A 22,130-nucleotide genomic window follows, 5' to 3' on the forward strand; every position below is an offset into this window, starting at 1 on the left:
AAATCTAGCTAATAGAAAATGTGTCATGCGTAAGTGGTTTGAGTGTGGAAATATTATGTTTGCATTTGTGGGAAGATTCCTTGAGTCTCTTATCTTTTTAAATTTGAGGTTTTGCTTCATCATGTTTTAACACCTGTAGAATCCATAATTTGGAGGAAGGAGGGTGAATGCGATTGAAAATATAAAGACCTAGAAACTAAAAAGGACAAAGCCGTAGAAAAAAAGATTTGTTAGCAGTATTTAATTATTAAATTGGGAATCTGTATATCAGCTCAAAACTGACTTAAGTCATATCGCGATGAAAGTTCAATTTAATTAAGAATGTTTTTCAAGTCCGATGCACAAGACTCTGTTCTAATAACCCACACAAGAAACAACTTCTTACTTTTTTCTGCTAATTTGTTTTCCACTCAAGTCCAGCTTTGATCCACCTAATGCACAGATGCACTGGAGTCATTCAGTATGAGAGGCATCACAAAAAGAGCATGAATGGGTATACATTAAATATCGCTTAACAGGGAGAAAGCATTAGCCTCATCAAAGATAAATAGGTCTTAGGAAGCTACACAGTCATTACATGTCTGTGAGCCATTTTGGTGCAGACATCTGCAGCCGCTGTTAGACTCGCTGATATGGAAAATCTGTTTGCTAACTCATTTAAGAAAATGTACAGAGACCATAAAATGCCACACAACGGAAATGTTTATTGATGCATGTGCAAAGTTTGAAGATATGACTTTGAGGAATATACAATAAGTCAGCAACAGCACAAATTAAAAAAATGTAAACAATCCCTTTAGTAGTGATATTGTTTTATGTTATTGGCATTTAGGTGATATTGTACTTATCGTGGGGTTTTCACATTTACAGCCCTGAAATCTTCACTGAATGGTCCCCTTTTTATTAGTATACTATCTTTAATTTTAGAGGAAATTAAAAAATAAAGACACAGCAATGACTATTTTATTATAAGGTAACACAGAGCTGGAGGTAGACAGGAAAACAGTCTACAGCTGGCTACAAGCTGCATTATCTCTTATTTTTAAAATACTCACAAAAAAGTAGAGAGAGCTGATGCTGAAGATGACAGTGTGACCCATTCTTAAGCTTTAATATCGACAGATTTATCATAGATTTGATTTGATTGAATAATTCCGTTATTGCAAACATGCATTATAACAATCTGATTGCATTTTGCTCCAGTAACATTTTCAGGCTCTAGTCATGAATACTGAATAAATTAATTCTGTACAAATAAACACCTATACACTGATCAAGTCTTTGTGTGATTTGAATATACCTATAGTAATTTTACACTCTACCCGCAAACAATAACAGCAAAATTTACAGCTTCACAAGAGACGAGAAATAATAGAACATGTACATACAACAGGCTGAGGATCCACCTCGAGAGATTACACAAAATAAAAGGCTGTTCAAACTCAGGTTGACGCCAACACCTACTGAACTGTTTGGGGTTTTAAGATTTATTTTTTTTTCTTATCCTTTTTTTTTTTTTTTTTGCACATTTAAGATCAGAAAGCCACCCATCAGGATTTCAGAGCTCAGAGGTTGTTTAACTTATACAGAGAGGGTGTACTGGTGGCAGCAGATGGGTAGAGTCGGTGCTTTGGAGGCCGAAGGCTAACACAGCCCGCCTTCATAGTCATCCTCCTCTTCCTCTGGAGCTGGTGCCCCACTAGCACCACCCTGTGGAGCAGCAGGAGCCTTCTTCTTCTTTCCTCCTCCTCCAGGTACCCTCAGGGAAATAGCCAGTTTGGCATACTGTGAGGGGGAGGAGGGGGGGTGTCATTAGCCGTCAGATTTAAAGCCCCTCAATATTTATGCTTTAATCAGCTATTTTAAAACAAATAACAAAACCCATAAACACATTTCCTCCTTTGGCAGAGTTGAAATATGGCATCGTTTAAATCAAAATCTAATGACAGCTGTTAATCTAATCCATCCACAACAAATCAACACAGTCCTAATGAAGTTGTCAGTATATAACATCCAAGTCCACACAGGATTTATTTTCATCTTTCATCTTAGGTGATTTTAACATCACCTAAGAGGGATAATAATGTCAATCCCACCTGGACCATGACAGCTGTTCCTGCTGCATCTTTAATCTTCTAAAATACAGAAGTTTAATTAGAAATATTTCTGACCTGTTCAGATTTGAGTAGAAAGGTTCATTAAAAGTAAGAGAAGGATGGTTCAGAACAGACTACATTTCAAACAGATAGCTAACAATCAAAAAAGTGAATAACCGAATACTTTAAACAACTAAACTAAAGCCTAACATACTACAAAGACAGCTAAAATGTCTGCCTTACAGAATGAGTGGAAATATATCTTGAAACACTGAGTGTTTCATACTGTTGGAGTATGAAGGAGCAACCAAAATATTGGACGAAAGGTAACAGCAGTGAGCTAGGAGTTGTTAATTAAAGCTGATAAAGTATTAAGTGTGTTAAATTAAGCATTAATATAATCAACTCCTCCAAGGAGGTGAGAGCATTTATACTTGTGTGCTGCTTGGCTCCCCTATTCTGCAATTTCACCACTAAAACACCACTTGGTGGCGGGGTTTCTCTCTTCCTGCTGATTCAAACTATGGCAGCTGAAGTAGCTTGAATCATTCAAACTGAGTGGTTCAATCACAGCTGCTGCAGTCTGCGTTGATCCAGTGTGTAGTTACTGGATCATATGGCATAGGTTTTCAGAAAGATTTGGGGGTAACCCTGTATCTACAGAGTAGATGAGACACAGTAGTAATAACCCTGGATCTGGTAGAAGGAATTATTGGAAGCACCCTTCACAGCAGCACATAGGTCAAAATTTGACATTTTGTGTCATCTTTTCAAAAAAACATGTTAAATTGAAATAAGAAAAACTGGACACCACCTTGATGTTCTCAAAGAAACTTTCTCCAACTCATCTGGAACCAGGGCACCAACTCATGTGTGGTGTGGGGGGAATTTTCAGCCTTAAGACAGGTATTAAGCCTTGGATTGCTTTAGAGATGGTTAAAACATTGTGTGGAACAGTGATAGCTGAGGACATTGATTATTTTCCACCTTACTCTGTAAAGGCTATTAATTATATATCTAAGGTAACAGAGAAAAACCTGCAATCATGAATTCAGACGGGCGAATGATAAGCCTAGTGTTCTGGAAACTTAGCTAACACGCCAGACATTGCTGCATTATCACAACGGGGCCAGAAGTCTACCATAATCACAAACCACAACAATGAAACCTTAGTACTCACATCATTGTCCATGTACTTCAGCAGAGGTGAGTTACACACGCGATAGACCTGGTCCTCATCCTGCTCATCATAGCCCTGAAGTAACGTCTCCATGGCAACACAATCTTCGCTTCCACTATAGCCAGGCAGGCTGGAGGAGATCAAGCAGTACATCATGTAACCATCTTTAAAGTAAGTGGCAGCAGCGTTACACCATGAATGTGACATCAAGGGTCAAACAAAGTAAGAAGCGAGCCGGTTCTTTCTCTGTTCTTTGATGTTTTGATGAGGATGCGGAATATTTTCCTGCCAGGCTGGCTCGAGGAGACTTTAGCCTCTTCTAACTTCATAATACAGATGGCAATGAAGTGTAGGTGAATTGGCTTACCTGTAACTTTCTCTGACACATTTATCAGCTGCTACGTAGTCGCCTCTGTGAAGATGAACCAGTACTTGAGCAGTTGTTTTCTAAGGAAGAAAAAAAAAAACATGATTTAATTGATATGAAAAAATTAAAAAAGGAAATCTCTTATATGATCGTTTCAGGTGCACAGTGCTGGCTATGAGCACAGCTGTCCCACCCGCCTGCTCTTCAAACCACTGCTTCATGAGGAGCAGACAATGAAAAGAAAGTTGTCTTAAAAACGGGATTGACTTAAAGGCAGAGAAGATAAACCAGATTAAGAGAAACACCACAACATTGCCTACAATGGAAACCTGATTGTTGCACTGCTGATAAACTGTGCAAAAAAGATGTAAATGATATAAAAACAAACAGCTGAGCCACCTTGAAGCACATTGGGAAGTTCTCGATCTCTTTGTACATGTTCTTCTCTTTCTGCAGGGCGACTGCCGCTTCGTCCAGCCTGGTTAGAAAGGCCAGAAAAAGGCTGATGAGGAGCAGGTTTACAAACACATCACTGACATGAAATATATCAAACAGGCAAGAAGAGAAACCAAAGGAAATTCATTTACCAAGCCCAGCCTTCAAGGTTACCATATCTGATCCTTGGTAATATACATGTGTAAAGCCAAAGATGAGTGTTAACATCCCATCCACCATTATTTCCCTTTACCTTTTTAACCTGACCAGAAGTCTGGAGGCTTTTCCCAGCAGTTCTACTGCCTGACGTAGGCGATCCTCATTCTACAAAACACAAAAAAGGATAAAACAGCTGACTGAACCCCCCCCCCAAAAAGCTAAATTATTAAATCTTTGTTGATATCCATACCTCAAATACACCTGCTGCCTTCTGATACAAGTCCACAGCTTTCTCCAGGTTTATAGGCTCTATCAGTCTGAGGAGGAAAAATGTGTTTTAAGAAACACTCCTGAGTACACCCTTTCGGTTGGAGTATTTTTGTTAGAATTGAAAGTCAGTTTCTGAGAATAAAAAGTTAACGTAAGTATAATAAACAGCACATAAATATGCATAATGACAGTAACAATGCAAGCATTAATACTCATCACAATAAAGCAACTTGTGCCATAACCAGCAGCTGGCAGCTGCATCTCAGTGATTTAATAGTTAAAATGATCTTCAGCCTATCTAACACTGCTCCATTGTGAGATGACAAAATGGATCATGGTAAATAAACAAATATTAAAATTCTGCATATTAGTTCCACCAGTGATTCCCAAAATGTGGGCCGTAGCTCCCAGGTGGGCTGCAAAGGAACTGCAGGTGGGCCATGAAGTGATTTACAAGAAATCGGTTTTATATTATTTACTTTAAAACTACCATTAGATATTTAGAAATCATTTTTAAAAAGATATAGAATGAATAAATCAATGTTGTGAAATTTCAAAATTAGATGATTAATTTTCTGATTTATTTTGATCCTGAAAAATCAATAGTAGAAAAAACTAACATGAAGATGGTGCCAGAAATAAAGCTGCTAATGCAGAAGCTCAAATTAATAATTTAAAACACACACAAAAAAAAAACCTTTAAATTTTTGTGTTAGCCTTGTGTGATGTGATGGTGTGTTTAAAGGTTTGGGAGATCCATAGAAAACGTTCATATTTTAAAATGGTAAGGCTCTGTCTTAAGTCTGGGAACGGCTGCACTACAGAATTAGAATTAAGAGTTTCCTTTAATTTCTGCAGCACTTTATCACAGTGAAAATTTAGCTTTTAGTTAGCTGTGGGCATAAATATAATGCTACAATTATCCTGTTCTTAATTATATTCTCATTGCATCTTTTTAATTACTAAAGAACCCAACAAACCTATTCATCCAATAGCTAAACCACTTGTACTTTGGCAGTGAATGTATGGTGCCTATAAATAAGATGAACTTTCTCATGAATCAGTTATCAGGCAGACTTCTGAAAGGTGTTTATCAAATACATTCATATCTCCATTCCAATGAAAAAAATATGCTTAACCGGTCAGCACTGATCAGCAGAGTAAATTAAGGTATTATTTTTACTTTCCAGCCCGGTCCAGAGCCATGGCAGCAGTGTCCGGTGTCCCATTCTCCATGTACATCATGCAGGCTTTCTCTATGTACTGGATGGCCTCTGGCATTTTCTTTTGTTCCTGATGCAGTGCAAACACAGCAGAGTTACAATTGTGTTACTGAATCATTATCTCCATCTGCTTTATTATGACTTCACTGTGTGGTTTTAGAGTTGCTGCACTCACCTTCATCATCATACCAGCCTGTTCAATAGCCCTGAGAAAATAAGAGTTTGACAGGTGTTTAAATGTTTGCAGCTGCTTCAATATTACAGGTTATTAAGCATGATACTTACTTTGCAGCATGAAAAAGCCTGAAGGACAAGCTAAGGAAACAGCCAAACAAGAGTGAAACTGTGTCATGCTAACAAATATATGGCTTAAAATAAATCAGATTACATTTTCCATTAATAAAATGTTAAACCCCTGATACTCTCTGTTGGATTAATACATCCTTCGATTTTTGACACAAGGCAAAATGAATCCATGCCAACGTATAAAGTGCTCATGAAATTAAAACCCATCAGAATCAGGGGTGTAACAATTCTTCGAAGCCAGATTTGTTTTACCAGGGTTTGAGGGCTTGGTTTTAGCTCAAATCTTAGTTTTCCTTAAGAGGTTGAATAACAAAATACAAATAATCAGTTAGACACAAATCTTGTCACTTAATTCTTTCATTATAAATTGATGACATTTAAATATTTCTACACAATATAATATAAGAGTTTTTCTGGTCTTGGTTCCAGAGTTGTTACACCCCTAATGAGAATAACTATGGTACATTGTTAAATCTGCGATAAGCAGGTACCCTGGACCCAGCTATAACAGGACCCAGGGTGCAGGGTTAAAAACGGGTACACCCTACACTGCCTGCACGCTTTGTGTTTCTGTTGTCCGATTGGCTAATTAGAGGTTTGCTTTAAAGAGCCGCTAACAAAGTGGCTAGCGATTGCACAGAATATATGCAGACTTGTGCCTTTCCTTTGATCAGGAAAGGATACGTTTTGTTTTCTGTGTGGTACTCAGCTTCCTTCAGATAAGCATCCTTTGCTTGTTCATACTGCTTGGCATTCTTGAAGCACACAGCTAGAAACAAAGCACAGAGGTTAGCTCACTGTAAAATTATATATTTTTAATATAATGATAAAAAACACTACAGTTTTAAGCAATAGTGTCGTTTCGTGTTTTACCTGCTTTGGCGTATTCTGATGCAGCACTGTCAAAGTCAGGCTTCCACTTTGTCAGACTCGTTTTTAAGCTGTAAACACACCACGAAGAACAAATAATAAACAAATAATACAACTATAATTCGATGGATAAATAACCATAAAGTCACTTTATGTCGCATAACCTTTCAACAGAAAATACACAGTGGCCTTACAGTTAGCTAACGTGAGTAGTAAAACTACAGAGCTGGAAATAATCGTTTTTGTCCTGGCTCACCATTTCTCCGCTTTAGCTATGTGCTCGTGCGCTTCATTTATCTTCTGAGCAGCCATTACGTTGATCAATCAACTCGGTTATGAGGAATATGTTATTGATAAACGACTATGGATGTCGCTTCGTCGATGTTTGGATTACCAGGAACTCCTCCTCGGCCGCAACGTCACCAGCTGTCGCAGGTTACGGATGCCGCATTGGACCAAAAAACATCAACAACAGGGAATGCGAGAATCTGGCTCTAGTACTGTAATGCAGCTAGAAAATTTGCTTTTTGTTTTTTTAAATGAAAAACTATACAATCAGATCCACAATAGCACATTTTTGGGGGTGCAATATCCCCTCTGTTCACCACCACAGTGGATTTTGTGTGTGAATGTAATTTTCAGGCCCTGGCTTTAAAACCAAGTCATTTATAAGTATAAGATCAGTTTAAAACAACAATAGCCTTTGCTCAAAGTCTGGATTATGAATTTGGAAGCAATCACAAGAAAGCCTGGTGACGTGGGAGTCTGCAGTTTGGTTTCAAATTCCAGGAGTTTTACAAAGCTTTAGTCTAATGTTTGCTGATAATATGTTTTGTAAATATAAAGAAAAATAGAGTGCTAAATTAATGCAGGATTAAAAGGGCCTTAACTTAACCCTCCATGACTAACAGGTCTAACAGAACACCATGACACTACCAGTGTTTGGTAAGGTTGCAGGCACAACAAAAGAACCATCCACAGATAATTCTTTAACTTTCCATCAGGGAATCCATCATAGGCACTGTTAAGTCAGGACGTGGGCCCATTGATTATCTTCAGTTCACAGTGTATTCATTTAAGTCTCTTGTTTTCATTCAGAAATTTCCAATCACATACTGCTGCTGTACTTTTTTTTGTTATTTTTTCGTAGTTGAGGACAAGTGAAGGCGCAGGAGGCTATAGCAACTTGACATAGTGGGCCTCTTTAACATTTTCCAGATGTGTGTGGAGTGAATGTATGGAACCCATACATGTTAATACCATTGGCAAAGTACCAGATGCCATGCTTATGAGAACTACGTCAAACTTTATAGGACAGTGCTCTTTTGTTCTCTTTGTCAAACTGCACTTTCCCTTGTGGTCTTTACATTTTTTTTCCTTGCCAAACATTAAATGAAATATACTTGAACAGAATTCCTGTTTTATATCACTCTGAGAAAACAGGACAACTTGCATTGATTCTCCACACTTAAATTGGATATTCACAGTCCTGTTTGTTGGACTGCAACCTCAAGTCAAATAAAACTTGTACATATCACAAATTTACCTAAAGGGGCTTTTTTTTTCATGGTGAAAAGAAAGTATATCCGCCCCCTTTTCTAAGGTTTTACATCTCAGGTTATTGCAAAAAAGGAATTAGTCATTCGTAGGTCTTAAATTTAAATTAATACAGCTTGAATTGGACAACAAAACATGATGTATTACATTGTACCATTATTTAAGTAAACATAGAAACTGTGTGTGAAAAACTGAATGCACCCCATGATTCAGTAGCACCTTTTATAGCAATAGTTTGAAGCAATAATAAAGGTTTGCAGGGCATCATTTTATTCACAGCTCTCTTAAGGTCTCATTGGAAAACTGTGATCAGATTGAATTCCTGGCTTTGACTGTGACATTGCAACACCTTTATTATTTTCTTTTGTCAGCCATTGTGTTATATGTTGGGCTCACTCTCCAGTTGTATGACCAATTTCAGTCAGACAAATGGCTTCACAATTGACTTCAGAAAACTTTGGTATACAGAGTTCATAATCAACTCAATGACTGCAAGGAGTCCAGATCCTGTGGTTATGAAACAAGCCCAATCTTCAGCCGTGCTAACATTTGGTGTGAGGTGTTTGTGCTGATATGCTGTGTTTGGTTCTGCCAGACATGCCACAAGAAGTCTGGTGGTTTATTCTGAGGCAGTTTTCCAAACCAATGCCGTACTGTCTTCCTTTTAGAGAAAAGATGCTTTTTCCTGGCAAACTTTCCAAACAAGCCATACTGGTTCACTCTGTTTCTAATTGTACTGTCATAAACTTTTAACATTTAACATGCTTACTGAGGTCTGTGAAATTAGTAGTTCTTGTTTTTTCTTTTTTGCAGAGTCCCTGAGCCTGTGCTTAATTTGCTTAGACATCCACTCTGGATACAAACTGACAACTGATATCAATGTTTTCCACTTGTTAATAATCTTTCTCAGTGTAGAATGATGGAATTCAGTGAAATTCATATGGGCTTAGAACTTTTTCAAGACTGATGGGAAGCAACGATTGTTTCTGTAACATCAGTGTTGATGTATTTCCTTCTTGGCATTGTGTTAACACACACCCGAATGCTCCAGACTAGCAAACTGCCAAAACGTCTGCTTTTATAGAAATCCTCAAAGGTACTGGTGATTAAATAATCAAGGGCATTTAATTATCAGGACCTGACCTCTACTTACCCTCTTAATTCTTTTGGGAGAAGGGAGGGTGTACTTATTTTTACCATGTAACCTCTACATTTTGACTTAATTTTTGTTAAATAAATAATTACATAGTATAATATGTCATGTTTTGTAATTCTTCTGAGGTTGTATTTACCCAATTGTAAGACCTAATAAGGACCAGATTATGGACTGAAATCTTATAATTGATATAACTGACATCCTCTTATAATTGACATTATGAGAGGATGTCTCTCTACATGCAGGCCTAATATTTGGTGCCTTTTTAATGAAAACGTTTAATAAATCAAAATAACATGTAAAAGTAATACAGTCTGATTACAAGTGATTAAACGGTCTCTGTTTATAATTTTATAAAATTTATTAAAATAGAAATCATAGCCACCGGAAGCGGAAATGACATCACGATGGCCCCGGTCTCTAATGGCTGAACAACAACAACTGTCGGCGACTGACAAACTTTCGCAAACTTCATCAGAGACAAAAGAAAGTTGGAGATATCGGCTTGTGTTGTTTCTGTAACCGGTTAGGGTTATTTGTCTGTTCGTCTTATAGTCACAAATGTGGGATTACTGATGGATCCGAGGTATGATATTCCACGGAGGGCCGCCGGCGGTGGCGGCGGGGGCTCCGCGAACTCGTCCCCCGCTCTGGGGGCTCAGTCACGCCGCAGGAAGATGCCTCCCAGACCCGCTGATTTCAAACTTCAGATTATCATTATTGGCTCTCGTGGTGTTGGTAAAACAAGTCTCATGGAAAGATTTACCGACGACACTTTCTGCGAAGCTTGCAAGTCAACCGTAGGTGAGGACAGAAGGCATTAAAAGATTTAGTTTTTTTGACTACTTTTCATTTAATCAGCTACAACATGTAGAAGGGCTCTGGCTAAATACTCGAGGAGAAATGCTTAAACTACTGTGGGGTGCGCCCAGTGACCATAAATCCTCCAAGTTCACTTGCATAGCGACTAAACTTTATTTCAAATGCTAGCTGTAGCCCGCTAGGTATGTTGATAACAGTATCTTAGCCAGTTGACTATGGTGACTGAAGTAACAATAGCATTTCCTTTGACTTCAATCACATGAACTAGGCTTCCTTAAGCTTTTTTTTAACGTTTGCATGTAGAGATTTTAGACTTCTGCTAAAGGACAGCGTTTTTATTAATTAAATACAAATGAATAATTGTACTTTATTACTGTTCTGATAATATTGTCAGAATATTATATTATAGGTATTTTGGGTCTGAATTACTGTTTACTTCTAGTAACCCTGTTTTGGTTATGTTAACCAGGAAGTAGTCTTATCCGAACACCACCTTGATTTTACTGATATATCTCTACACAGAGAACTAACATGTTGCATATTTCTACATAAAAACACATTCTATAATTATTAGATTATTTGACCCCTGGTATGTTTACTTACTAAACACGAGATTGCCTTGTGACAAATTGCCAGTCATGTTTGCAGATTAAAAATACACATGAGATCTGTTTATACATGCAGCTGGGTAAACAGTCCTATGACCAGTCCGGCAGCCAGCCATAGTGTCCAGTCCCAAAATAGTCTAAAAGAAGCAGCTGCTATAGCAGAGCTCCATTTTGTACCCTGTCATTCCCCGACACAGCTCATAAGTTGTATGAGATGTGTCACTAATAACATGCTTCTTTGATTAGGTACCACAGAGGGAATAGTTTTACAGTCTCCCAGCCTGTCTGAAAAAGTTGCCTCAGACGAGCTGGGTGATGCAATGTGGCTTGTATTGTTTTGTGGATGGCTCAGTGAGTGCTCCACATCTATTAAATCTACTAAAACTAGAACTTGTGGGCAAAGTCTTGAACTTAACCGGATACCGTGTTAGCCATTTAGCAAAGCAACAAAGGAATTGCTTATATTTGCCTTTGTTCACATGTTTTGGTTCCCTCATAGGAGTTGACTTCAAAATCAAGACGGTTGAGCTGAGAGGGAAGAAGATTAGACTACAGATATGGTAAGTGAGCAGTTCCTTTACTTTCCTGCCTGTTGCATGTCCTCTGTCTCTCTGTCCGTCCTATCAGCATGCAGGCTTCACTAACAAAAGCTGCTGTTTGGCTTACTGGGTGTATTCCAGCTGTGTTTCTTGCATGTTTCTCCATGTCAACATGTTTTTGTACAGATTCCCAGTGTCATCATGCAAACCACATCATCATTACTCACCATGTTGTCTGAGGTTTCAGATTGCTTGTTTATATCAGGTACTGCTGTTGTTACTAGGAATATCTCGTCACTATTTCTTTACTGATATCTTGAGTATCTGCAGGTGCTGGTGTGCTCTTTTCGCCTAACAACTAAGCTGTTACTACTCGATTTGTGTGAATGCATTTGACCTAACTCGGCTATCTAAAAACATAAATGGTTCTACTTTCCTAAAGGTTGTACCTATGAGCTGTGAAATTATGTAGTCAAGACTCGGTGGATTCGTGTCTGAATCTGTCAGATCTGACCTAGGAGAACTGAGAGACCATGTGAGAATAAAGCAGGAAATTGTCTTGTGAAGTCACACTGAGTGGGTGTCATTTGTCAAAGCTCCTGCATGATCTGTTCCTGCACTCCCCCACAAAACAACCAGCCATGCATCCCTGTTTTAACTGATCCTGTTTCGAGGGTTAGAGCCTATACCAGCTATCATAGGGTGAGAGGCGGGGTACACCGGTTGGCCAGGTTGTAAATCCATCAACAGAAACAAATAAAGTATTTTCCAGTACCGACAATCTTCTTTTCTCAATTTATTTCAGTTTTATTTATGTAGCACCAACTAAGAACCACAGTTGTTTCAATGTTATATAGTAAGGTAGTGAGAATATCTTTTAAATCATCCCCTATTAACCAAGCACTTGTTGATGGTGGGAGGGAAAAAACCTCCCTTTTAACAGGAGCTCAGGGTCATCTACTATCACCAATCTAGGGGTAAAAGGTAAAAGAAGGCAAACCATGCACAATAGTTAATGACATGCACTAGTGGCCTATAAACACATGGGGGATGAAAAAATGCTTAGAACCTTAGTACCCCGACCTCCTCCTAATTAAAATGTTATAATAGTTGTGTGGTTAAAATGGTAAAACCAAAACAGAGCAAATGCTATTCTTAGCATAGTAGTGATTCTATCCAGACCCCATCAGTGGGTTGCAATGAGTGTACTTTATTATCAGTGACGTCAGTGAGGTCTCACCTTGGCCAGTCCACCAGCAGCTCTTTGTGGTTAGTAAGGACAGCATGATCTAATGTGTTCAAAATATTTTCTGATGAAGGTCCTTGGTGACATGCCCAGATTGAAATAGTTATATCCACAGATCCTGGTACTAATAAATATAAGAAATGTAATGCAGACTACACTTCATTAGGTTTTTCTGATAGTTGGGCTTACTGTAGCACAAGACTTTATTTTCCTCACGTAATGCAAATGCCTGCAAAATTGTATCGTACCCTAACACAGGCAATCTACCAGGGTTGTTATCAACTTGACAAGCCCGCTCTGGGTTTTCCAGTCAAACTGACTGTATTCACAAGGTAAAAACAAATTTGGCTTCATATGGCCAACCCAGAGAGTGACAGTAATACTATATTCCACTGTATTTAAAAAAACAGAAGACTAAGTTATATTAGGGGAAAATGCAAATATGCATGTAAAGTTAATATTACAAGGCTACAGGCTTATAATAAAGGTAAATGGAAGCAAGCAAACGAGCGAGGACTAAAAGTGTCTGTAAGAATCTGTGTATTCTGAATAAAAACTGTAGATCCTCTTACTATCTGCACACTGAGGTGCAAGGCCTTTTCCAGACAATTGCTTGGTCGCTAGGTCTTATGCTGACCTTTTGTCTTGGACGTGATCTACTATGGCGCAGGTTACGTGTGCGTACGTGTATTAGTTACCATGGCGATGTAAAACTGGAAACCCAGGGTTAAGCCTGAAGTCACTTAAGCACCAAATCCTGCTTCGTGGTGGAGTTCTGAGGTTGGTGGTTATTCCAGCTTTTTGTTGCTTATCTGCTCTAAAGGAAAACTGAAGCATGAACCAAAACTATAGATTTGGAGGTTTGTTACATCCCTGTTTGGTAATAAAATAATTAGTAATAGCATTATCAGTCAGTTAGTGGTACATATTAGACTGTGTTTAGTGTCATTGAGTAATTAGCTTTAACCATACAGTGACTTTACAAACATTACATACTGTGCTGTTGCAGCTTAATACTCGCACTAAATGGCTAAATTTAATGTGCTCTTTGCAGAAATCACAGATGTATGCAGTGAAATCTTAAATCAGTCTCATATTGTCTCATATTTCAGTCAATTAGTGACAAGATGTTATTTGATACTGTTATCCTGTTGCCGTCTTGTGACCTCAGTTAGGCTCTGATTTCATTTTGAAAACATTTGGTGTCCAACAACTGAAGAGCTGCTTCAGCCACAGACTTATTACATGCAAGTGTGTGACGACGCTTGGTTAAAATGTGGGAGCGCTATCTCTTATTTCCATACATATCGGTCTTGCTCCCATCCACCATCACCGCAGCACATCCTCCCTTCACACCTCTGCCTGTCCTCCACCTGTCAGACGAGGAATATCACTGTGTGTATGTTTCTCATGTTGCACTGCTCACATCAAGCTCCAACACTGCCGCGCCCAACCTTACCTAACCCTGCCATTGTGCTGCTGTCTCTGTCTGCTCTTCTGCTCATAAGCCTGACTGTGACTCACAGGGGGAAAGGGAGAGACTATCTGGCTGGAGGTACAGTAACACTGCACTGTGAGTGTGGCTCAAACTGCTTGTCATGCTGCCAGTCCAGACTCGGATGATCAGCCGAGTGTGGTCATATTTCAATTTAAATATGAAACTGAAGAGTTGCCTTCCGAAAATGCAACACAGTCATTCTAAAGTGCATGTGTATTTAATAACCCGTAATAGCTTATATTGCTAATATTGACTTTATCTCATCTTCTTTCAAAGTCTAAAAGTGACATTTTGGAACAAAACTCTTCAGTGGTGTGTTTTTCTGTTTAGTTTAATAGATGACGATGTGAAGCTTTAGACAGTGATTCAGTAGACATACTATTGGTTTTAAAACACTATCTCAATAAATGACAAATTCTTACACTAATTTATGATGTAACATTTCTGCTAAATTACCACAGAAATTACATGTTCATACACTTTTATGTATTGTCTTTAAAAACCAGTTACCTATTAATCAAATTTAATTAATGGAAAACACAATCAAAAAACTATGGGTTAATCTGTTCTCACATGATCGAGTTTTTATAATGTGTGATCGCTTTCAGGGACACCGCAGGCCAGGAGAGGTTCAACAGCATCACATCAGCATACTACAGAGGAGCCAAGGGAATTGTGCTTGTGTATGATATCACAAAACAGGAGACCTTTGAGGACCTTCCCAAGTGGATGAAAATGATTGACAAGGTAAACTAAAGTCCAGAGTGTCAGGGAGTGTGTATTATGTTTTTCTTTCTTTTTATTACAACTCCTCCCTTTTCTCTTATAAAATGAAACATGAATTTAGTTTATCTATTTATTCCATGATATTTATTCTACAGTTCTGCCTTTTTATATAAAGGGGACCGATTCCAACTGGGTCTGATCAAAAACTAGGCCTTGGTGTTGCCCCTCAGTTCAAATGATTTGTGCTGAATAATACTATAAGTATTTGAAAATCCATGTGTGGGAATATGTGTCTTTACTGTAGATTTTCCTGTATGTGATATGATATGATGAATATTTAACTGCAGTAATCTGATTTGACTTTTGTGAGACGGTAGGTCGGTGATTTCCTGATTTGTGTCTGCTCTGGTCTGTTTTCCATCAGTACGCCTCAGAGGAAGCAGAGCTTCTGCTGGTCGGGAACAAGCTGGACTGTGAGACTGATCGCATCATCTCCAGGCAACAAGGAGAGAGGGTGGGTTCAACAGCAAAGTCCTTCACCGTCTTATTACTGCACCACACCTTCAGGTTTTACCCGTCAGCCGCAAAAGGTTAATGGGGTTACTGCCATTGTCCAGCTGGGCAGGCGGGCTGGACACACAAATTTGTGAGTCCAATAACTTGAGAAAAAGATGACATAATATTTTGAAATTGATACCATTGGTGGAACTACCAGGACGCGGTTGTACTGGCAGCCACCAGTATTTTACAAATCTGAATAATCTAAACATCTAAGGTTAAATAAAACAGGCCAAACAGTAGATTATTTGACAGCAAAAAAAACCAAAAACAAAAAATCAGTAATGCAAATAGTTTGACAGGTATGTACTTCATACTAAAAACTAGAGATGGACCGATCCGATATTACGTATCGGTATCGGTCCGATACTGACCCAAATTACTGGATCGGATATCGGCGAGAAATAAAAAATGTAATCCGATCCATTAAATATCAAAAAAGCACCTCACAAAACTTGCTACATGGCGTAACTCGGCTCATAACTGTAGCACGTTGCAGCAGTATGCATCACGTGATAGAGCCGCTGTGTGTATTTGTAGCCTTGCTAGCAAACCAGCATTTCATCTCCGAGGAAGTTTTCCCAGAGAGAAGTAAAGCAAGTGTGTAAGTTCATCTCTGAATGTTTGTAAAGCATTCCCACCTTAAGCTTAACAACAGATATATGGAGCGACTGCCTCTCTCTCTCTCTCTCTCTCTCCTGCTGCTACTTCAATCATGAAACTGCTTAATGATCAGCTGATCGGCTTTTCTGTCGCGAGTCTGTCTCTCTTCTTTGTTTTTGGCCCACTTTGCACCAGAAAGAGGAAACCAGCGGCTGAACAACAGCAGCACGTTTAAGCTTGATAAGCTGTTGTTAGAATTTATTTAATATTACTTTCTAGACCAGGATCGTTTTCTACGTAGCTGACGGCTGGTAACTGTGCAGGGGCGGATCTAGCAAAGTTTAGCCAGGGGGGCCGATAGGGCATGAACAGGGAAAAGGGGGAACAAAGACATACTTTTCTTTCTTGTTCTCATTTAAAATGTCTAGCTTTTAATAAATAATTATCTGACTCTTACACCCAAAGTTTTAATCTGATGTAAAATACATAGAAGTCTATTACTGTATATAGTAACTGTTAAGTCTAATATACCCTAGTAAGCTATACTACTTTTTCCTTTGGGAAGATACCATCTGTGCAGTCTGCAATTCTGTTGAAGAAATATGTTGAATCTATTTAATTATTCTTGAAAAATAATTTCTTTCTGTGCATTTTTCCCCCTGCATCAAATTAAATTTGATTACATCGATTAAGCATCATGAGGTGGAGGGTGGGGGGTGGTTCCCTATTTTTTTTTTGCTGGGAGTTTGCAACCCTATTAGTTAGGTTGCTTGATATTTCTGCTAAGTACTCTTTAAAATACCAGATTAGGGAGGATGGAGCAGGTTTACGTTTATTAGATTGATCAGTGTTGCTGAACTATGAAATATTTTGGGCGCAGTGTATTTTTTACATACAGGTATAACAGAATAGCTTTAGTGTTGTTATTTATTTAAACTTGAGTATAAACTTATACAAAATGCAGCAAGATATTAAAAAAACGTTTTATTGATTAAAAAACACACTATATCGGATTCATATCGGTATCGGCAGATATCCAAATTTATGATATCGGTATTGGTATCGGACATAAAAAAGTGGTATCGTGCCATCTCTACTAAAAACTGAGTTAATAATATGCCAGTGAATCAACTGTGCACTTGAAGAGTGTTTGGAGCTTTCTTCAGTTTAATTTGTGCTCCTGAGGATTAAGTTTGGGTTTCCATGCCGACTCTAACCCCGAGCTCGTTTTGTTTCACTTGTTTTATAGTTTGCCTCTCGAATAAGTGGAATGCGCTTCTGCGAAGCTAGTGCGAAGGATAATTTTAATGTGGATGAAATCTTCCTGAAGCTTGTGGACGACATTCTTAGCAAGGTGAGGTTAAGTGCGCCTGAAATACATTTTACACAATGTATCCATTGTTTGGTTCATTTTGGTTCACTTTGAGTTTTTATGAATGAAAGTAGACGGGTAAACGTGAAGTCATGTAGATCAACACATAAAACATTTACTATACGTTTTTGGTGATGTCATCGTATAGCGCAACCAAACACATGTAGAGGGGCTCAGATTCTAGTGACTGATAGCAGGACATTCACTGCTGAAATACTTATTTATTTTCTATCATATAGAAGTAATTTATCAGCTGAGTCAAGTAGTGTAAAAATGATACATATATTTTGATGGTTTTGATTCTAAGTGATTAACTCACTATCTTGACAGTTGACATCATCACATTGATTTTATCGTTTTTCAGCTCTTCCATTCATACTAATATTATATCTGCTTTCTCAGTTGTGCATTAATACACCAAAAAGGCTACACCGGAGTGTGCTTGGAACCAAAGTGCATGGAACACGTCCGAAATTTGTTTGATCTGAACCAAACCGACTGTTCTCACACATGAACTCCAGATAGTGTCCATAAAAATCATGCCTTCATGTCTTAATGTTTGCAAAGGTGCCCTTTTTCAATCGTAGCACACAGCAGGAGATGATTTGCTTCAAATGCGATCTCTCTGCTGGAAGTATTCTTTGAGGTTCAGGAGAGGATGCTGCCTGGGTAGAAAGTGCAGGAGTCATTACACGTGACGTCCACTCCAAACCACCGGTTTATTATCTGTGCTGTTCTCATTATTGATTCAACTGGGCATCATGTGGACTTTGTATTGGGATACGGGAACGTTGAAGACTGACTGCGCTTGATATGTGTGTTCTCATTTTTATGCGGGTGTGATATTTTCCACTTACGTACATATGTGGGAGTCCACTCAGGTCCAAATTACAAAATCAGATCCAGCCTCTGCACACATCTGCATGTCTGCCAGTTTTTTTTGTTTTGTTTTTTTTGTAACACACTACATGTACTCTGCTGCAGAGATGCTACAAAGCACCAAATATGCATTTGCATATTACCTCTACTTCAGAGAACTGTAACATGAGTGATCACTTGTCTGTGTTTGCAGCTGTTCAGTGTCCATTAAAGCTAGGTGCTGCAGGACATGTGTGGGAATGACTTGTGTAAACGCACCCTTCACTTATTGGCCTATTAAATTTCAGTTGACATTTGTCTTGTCACGTGTTTGCTTTTTGCCTTGTTTCGCTTACTTAGATGATGGAAGAGCTGTTTAAAAACTTGCCTAATATACTCGCAGGAAAATTGTCAAAGGAATCTGATTCTTTTCCATTGTATTGTTTTATTACTTTAGTCTTTTGTTTGTTTGTTTTAATCTACCTGTCGATGGTGTTGCTTGTCACACTCTGTTTGGCGGCTGCTGATGTCACTTTGTCTGTGATCCAACAGATGCCTCTGGAAGTTCCCAACAAGGAGCTTTCCAACAGTGTCCTGTCTCTGCAGCCTGAACCGGAAGTGCCACCGGAGTTGCCCCCTCCTCGCATGCGCTGTTGCTGAGAGTCGGAGTGGTCCCCCACCCTACCTATGCGCGCACACACACACACAAACATACACACACACACACACGCAGAGTACCAATCTGGCCACTGGGGGGCAGCACACAGCAGCACTTTGGAATCAGTGACTGCTGAAATGCATGGACTCTTTAAACAAGCAGTGTTATCTTCCTTTGATTATTCTCCTGTTTTGTAACTGTACACTATGACCTGCTTCACACTAACACTTAGGCCTGATGAATCACCCACTTCCTTCCACCTTTTTGTCAACACTTGACCCAGACTACCTCATTGCTCAGACGGTTAGGCTAGTTGTGCCCCGCAGGTGCCTTCCAGGTAGAGTCCTCTGGTAGCAGTTGCACTTTTTTTTTTTTTTTCCTTTTTGCTTTGTTTTTGAGGAGGGCGATTACTGAGGGCCGTACAACTTGTTTGCTTCCGGTAGTCCTTTATCATCACGCCAAGTTTAACATTGTCTGAGTTGGGTCTGTTATCTCTGCATTTACTAGCTCACAGAAAAGGGATGACAACATCGCACGGCTTCCCTGCTTAGTTTAAACTCTTGAGGCTGCAGGTACAAAGTTTTAGTGTACTTTTGTGTGCTCGTTAATATGTATGGTTTCAAAGTGGCTTAAGGTAAACAAAAGCACACGGTGTAAATATAGTGTGTTTCTGTAATGACTGGACATGGTGCAGGTGGTTGTGGCCAGCAGCAGGGGTTGTGTGGTGGTGATATCATATCAGTTTATATTGCTTCGCCTTAATAGTATTAAAATGGCTGGAACAGCTCGTTTCAAATGTGTCTAAATTGTAATGTTTTGCACTACAATCCATCTTCGCTAGTTAAGCTGACATGCAGAAAAGGAAAGCACACGACTTGTAGTTTAGCACTAATAAAGATCGATCTGGCCTCGGCACTCTTCCACACCCGATCGGGCTGCAAGGAGAGATGGGTAGTGTAGTCTTTGAGGGATTTGTCTTTGTACAAGGGAATTCTCCCTGTGTTTGTGGCGGGTATATCAGAGCAGATAGTACACTGGCATATGTGGGTCAGCCTTTGTTGTGTTTTTGTTACTAATATTTGTGCTTTGTCTTTTCCTTTGAATTCAGATACAGGTTAGAGACAAAAACATGTGTTTCCCTTTTGGAGGGAAAAATGCAGGAAGGTTTGATTAGTATTTGAATGACTCAGGAATCTTTGGTCGGTTCCTATCTGTTGTGCTAGCGGCTCGATTGGCTTTGAGTTCTTTAAAAAAAAATGCTTAAAATTGTCATTTGCATTTATTTTCTTTTGATTTTTATTTGGCAGTTTGTTACGGACCAGTGTGTGGATTATCTGTTACTTTCACATTTTCAGAAATACTAGGCAGTGCATATAATCTAAGCCTTCCTGTGTATGATTAAATCCTTTAAAGGGGACCTATTATGCTCTTTTCATGTTTGTATTCTTGGATTCTACTAGAGTAGCTTTGCATGATTCACTTATACTGGGCTTCAGTGAAGACCCTCGGTTAATCCATCGTCTGAAACAAGTCGTTTAAGCTCCCATACCCCTCACTTTGAGCCCGGGATGTCAAACTAATTTTACATGGTGGGCCACATACTGCCCAAATTGGTTTGAAGTGTGCCTGACCAGCAAAACTCCTCTCTCAATCAGTGTGAAGATGTTTAACTACACATTTAATCCCATTTAATCTAAGAAAAACAAGTGTCAACTGTACATCACAGAGTTTCTACACGATGAAGACATTTTGCAGTAAGTGAATGAAATCTGTCAGCATAAATAAATAAATTTGTAAAATTACAGAATAAACATATTTTATTCATTCAAATCATAGAAACCTTTATAGGAACCTTAAGATGTTGCAAAGCTGTCCATTGGGCTGGATGGAAGTCTTTGCCTGGCCAATTCTGGGCCTCAGGCTTCATGTTTGACACCCCTGCTTTAATCCAAAAATATTCTGATTGGTTGCCCATCACATTCACAACACTTGAATGGCAGATGGGTGAAGTTTCTGTGTAATATCTCAAAAACAAGATATTGCACTTCATTGGTCCGGTCACATTCAAATCTCAGCAATAAAACCGTGTTTTGTTTTGTTTTGTTTTTAACGGTCTGAAAGTGAATATTCAGAGCAAACTCGACTCATTGCACATACACTGATTTAAAATTTTGAGTCAGTTCAGTTTCTGAGCAAGCATCACCACAATGTGACTGATTGAGATGTGGAGAAGCATAATAGGTCCACTTTAATTCTTCCGTCTTTGTTTCCTATATGACTTCAAGTGTAGCGCTGTGTTTGTGTTTCGTTAGATGTTGCAGTAAAAGCTCGAGTCTGAGGGTGAGGAAAACTGCTCAAATGAACCGATTCAAAAGGAAGGACTTTAGTTAATATTTTCTTGTTTTGTTGTTGTTCTTAGATTGAATTTTTATGTTAAAGTCGAGCTTTTGTGGTAATAAAATGGCACATTATGTATTCTAACAAATGAAAACGTTCATCCCAAAACGGAGATGTTGAAAATGCGATGCCTTTGCTAATGACACCGTCTCCGTCATCCAAGCACATCTCGCAATAAGACCATCAGCCAGCAAAACAACCTTTGAATACAAATTATCAGAAAATTGGGGGTTTTAAAGGTTGTGTTTTGAAATGTTAGCTGAGGATTTCTTGAGTTTTTTGGAAGGAAACATTTGATTTGTCCCTCTTCCTTTGACTTTTTGCATTTCGCACTAACCCTGTGGTCTCTGTTTTAATAGCCCAAGCCTTACTTTACTACTCAGTGTTTAAAATATACATTAAACAAGTGCTTTTGTTTGAAATATGTATCTTTTAAGATGGAAGACTGTACTTTGTATTAAACCTGTTTTTGAGAGGTTTTGGCATGTTTAAAGCAGATTTATGGTATTTATAACTTGTGGCATTCTTGAACTAATGAAATACAATTAAAGATGTCTATATTTATTACCAGATCATGGTCTTGATTTATTTGACTGTCTCTGTTCTGTTAAATTTTGGGTCTGGGA

The 22,130-nt window shown here is 38.7% G+C and overlaps 2 protein-coding genes across 2 annotated transcripts; one reads left to right on the forward strand and one right to left on the reverse strand.

Moving 5' to 3' along the window:
* Positions 1–684: 684 nt before the first annotated feature.
* Positions 685–7,343, reverse strand: napgb (N-ethylmaleimide-sensitive factor attachment protein, gamma b). Its single transcript, XM_085140161.1, has 12 exons — positions 7,163–7,343; positions 6,910–6,977; positions 6,721–6,805; positions 6,016–6,033; positions 5,906–5,936; positions 5,691–5,800; positions 4,488–4,554; positions 4,332–4,402; positions 4,043–4,121; positions 3,644–3,723; positions 3,277–3,406; positions 685–1,785 (listed from the first exon to the last, which is right to left on the reverse strand). Exons 1-12 carry the CDS (start codon positions 7,216–7,218, stop codon positions 1,645–1,647), a joined length of 936 nt encoding a protein of 311 aa, XP_084996287.1. The 5' UTR covers positions 7,219–7,343; the 3' UTR covers positions 685–1,644.
* Positions 7,344–10,029: 2,686 nt separating this feature from the next.
* rab12 (RAB12, member RAS oncogene family) lies at positions 10,030–22,068 on the forward strand. The gene is made up of 6 exons (XM_085140170.1): positions 10,030–10,423; positions 11,549–11,609; positions 14,941–15,079; positions 15,483–15,572; positions 17,469–17,573; positions 19,002–22,068. The coding sequence occupies exons 1-6, from the start codon at positions 10,195–10,197 to the stop codon at positions 19,107–19,109; spliced, it is 732 nt and encodes a 243-aa protein (XP_084996296.1). The 5' UTR covers positions 10,030–10,194; the 3' UTR covers positions 19,110–22,068.
* The last annotated feature ends 62 nt before the right edge of the window (positions 22,069–22,130 follow it).

This window comes from Neolamprologus multifasciatus, chromosome 18 (genome assembly GCF_963576455.1).
Source record: "Neolamprologus multifasciatus chromosome 18, fNeoMul1.2, whole genome shotgun sequence".
NCBI lineage: Eukaryota > Metazoa > Chordata > Actinopteri > Cichliformes > Cichlidae > Neolamprologus > Neolamprologus multifasciatus.

Excerpts from the sequence above, each read along its gene's own strand:
- napgb (XM_085140161.1), bottom strand. The coding sequence starts at position 7,218 with ATGGCTGCTCAGAAGATAAATGAAGCGCACGAGCACATAGCTAAAGCG. Across the intron at positions 4,403-4,487 it reads AGGCAGCAGGTGTATTTGAG|AATGAGGATCGCCTACGTCA; the intron begins GTATGGATATCA and ends TGTGTTTTGTAG. Across the intron at positions 1,786-3,276 it reads TGAAGTACATGGACAATGAT|TATGCCAAACTGGCTATTTC; the intron begins GTGAGTACTAAG and ends TCCCCCTCACAG.
- rab12 (XM_085140170.1), top strand. The coding sequence starts at position 10,195 with ATGGATCCGAGGTATGATATTCCACGGAGGGCCGCCGGCGGTGGCGGC. Across the intron at positions 10,424-11,548 it reads AGCTTGCAAGTCAACCGTAG|GAGTTGACTTCAAAATCAAG; the intron begins GTGAGGACAGAA and ends GTTCCCTCATAG. Across the intron at positions 15,080-15,482 it reads GGATGAAAATGATTGACAAG|TACGCCTCAGAGGAAGCAGA; the intron begins GTAAACTAAAGT and ends GTTTTCCATCAG.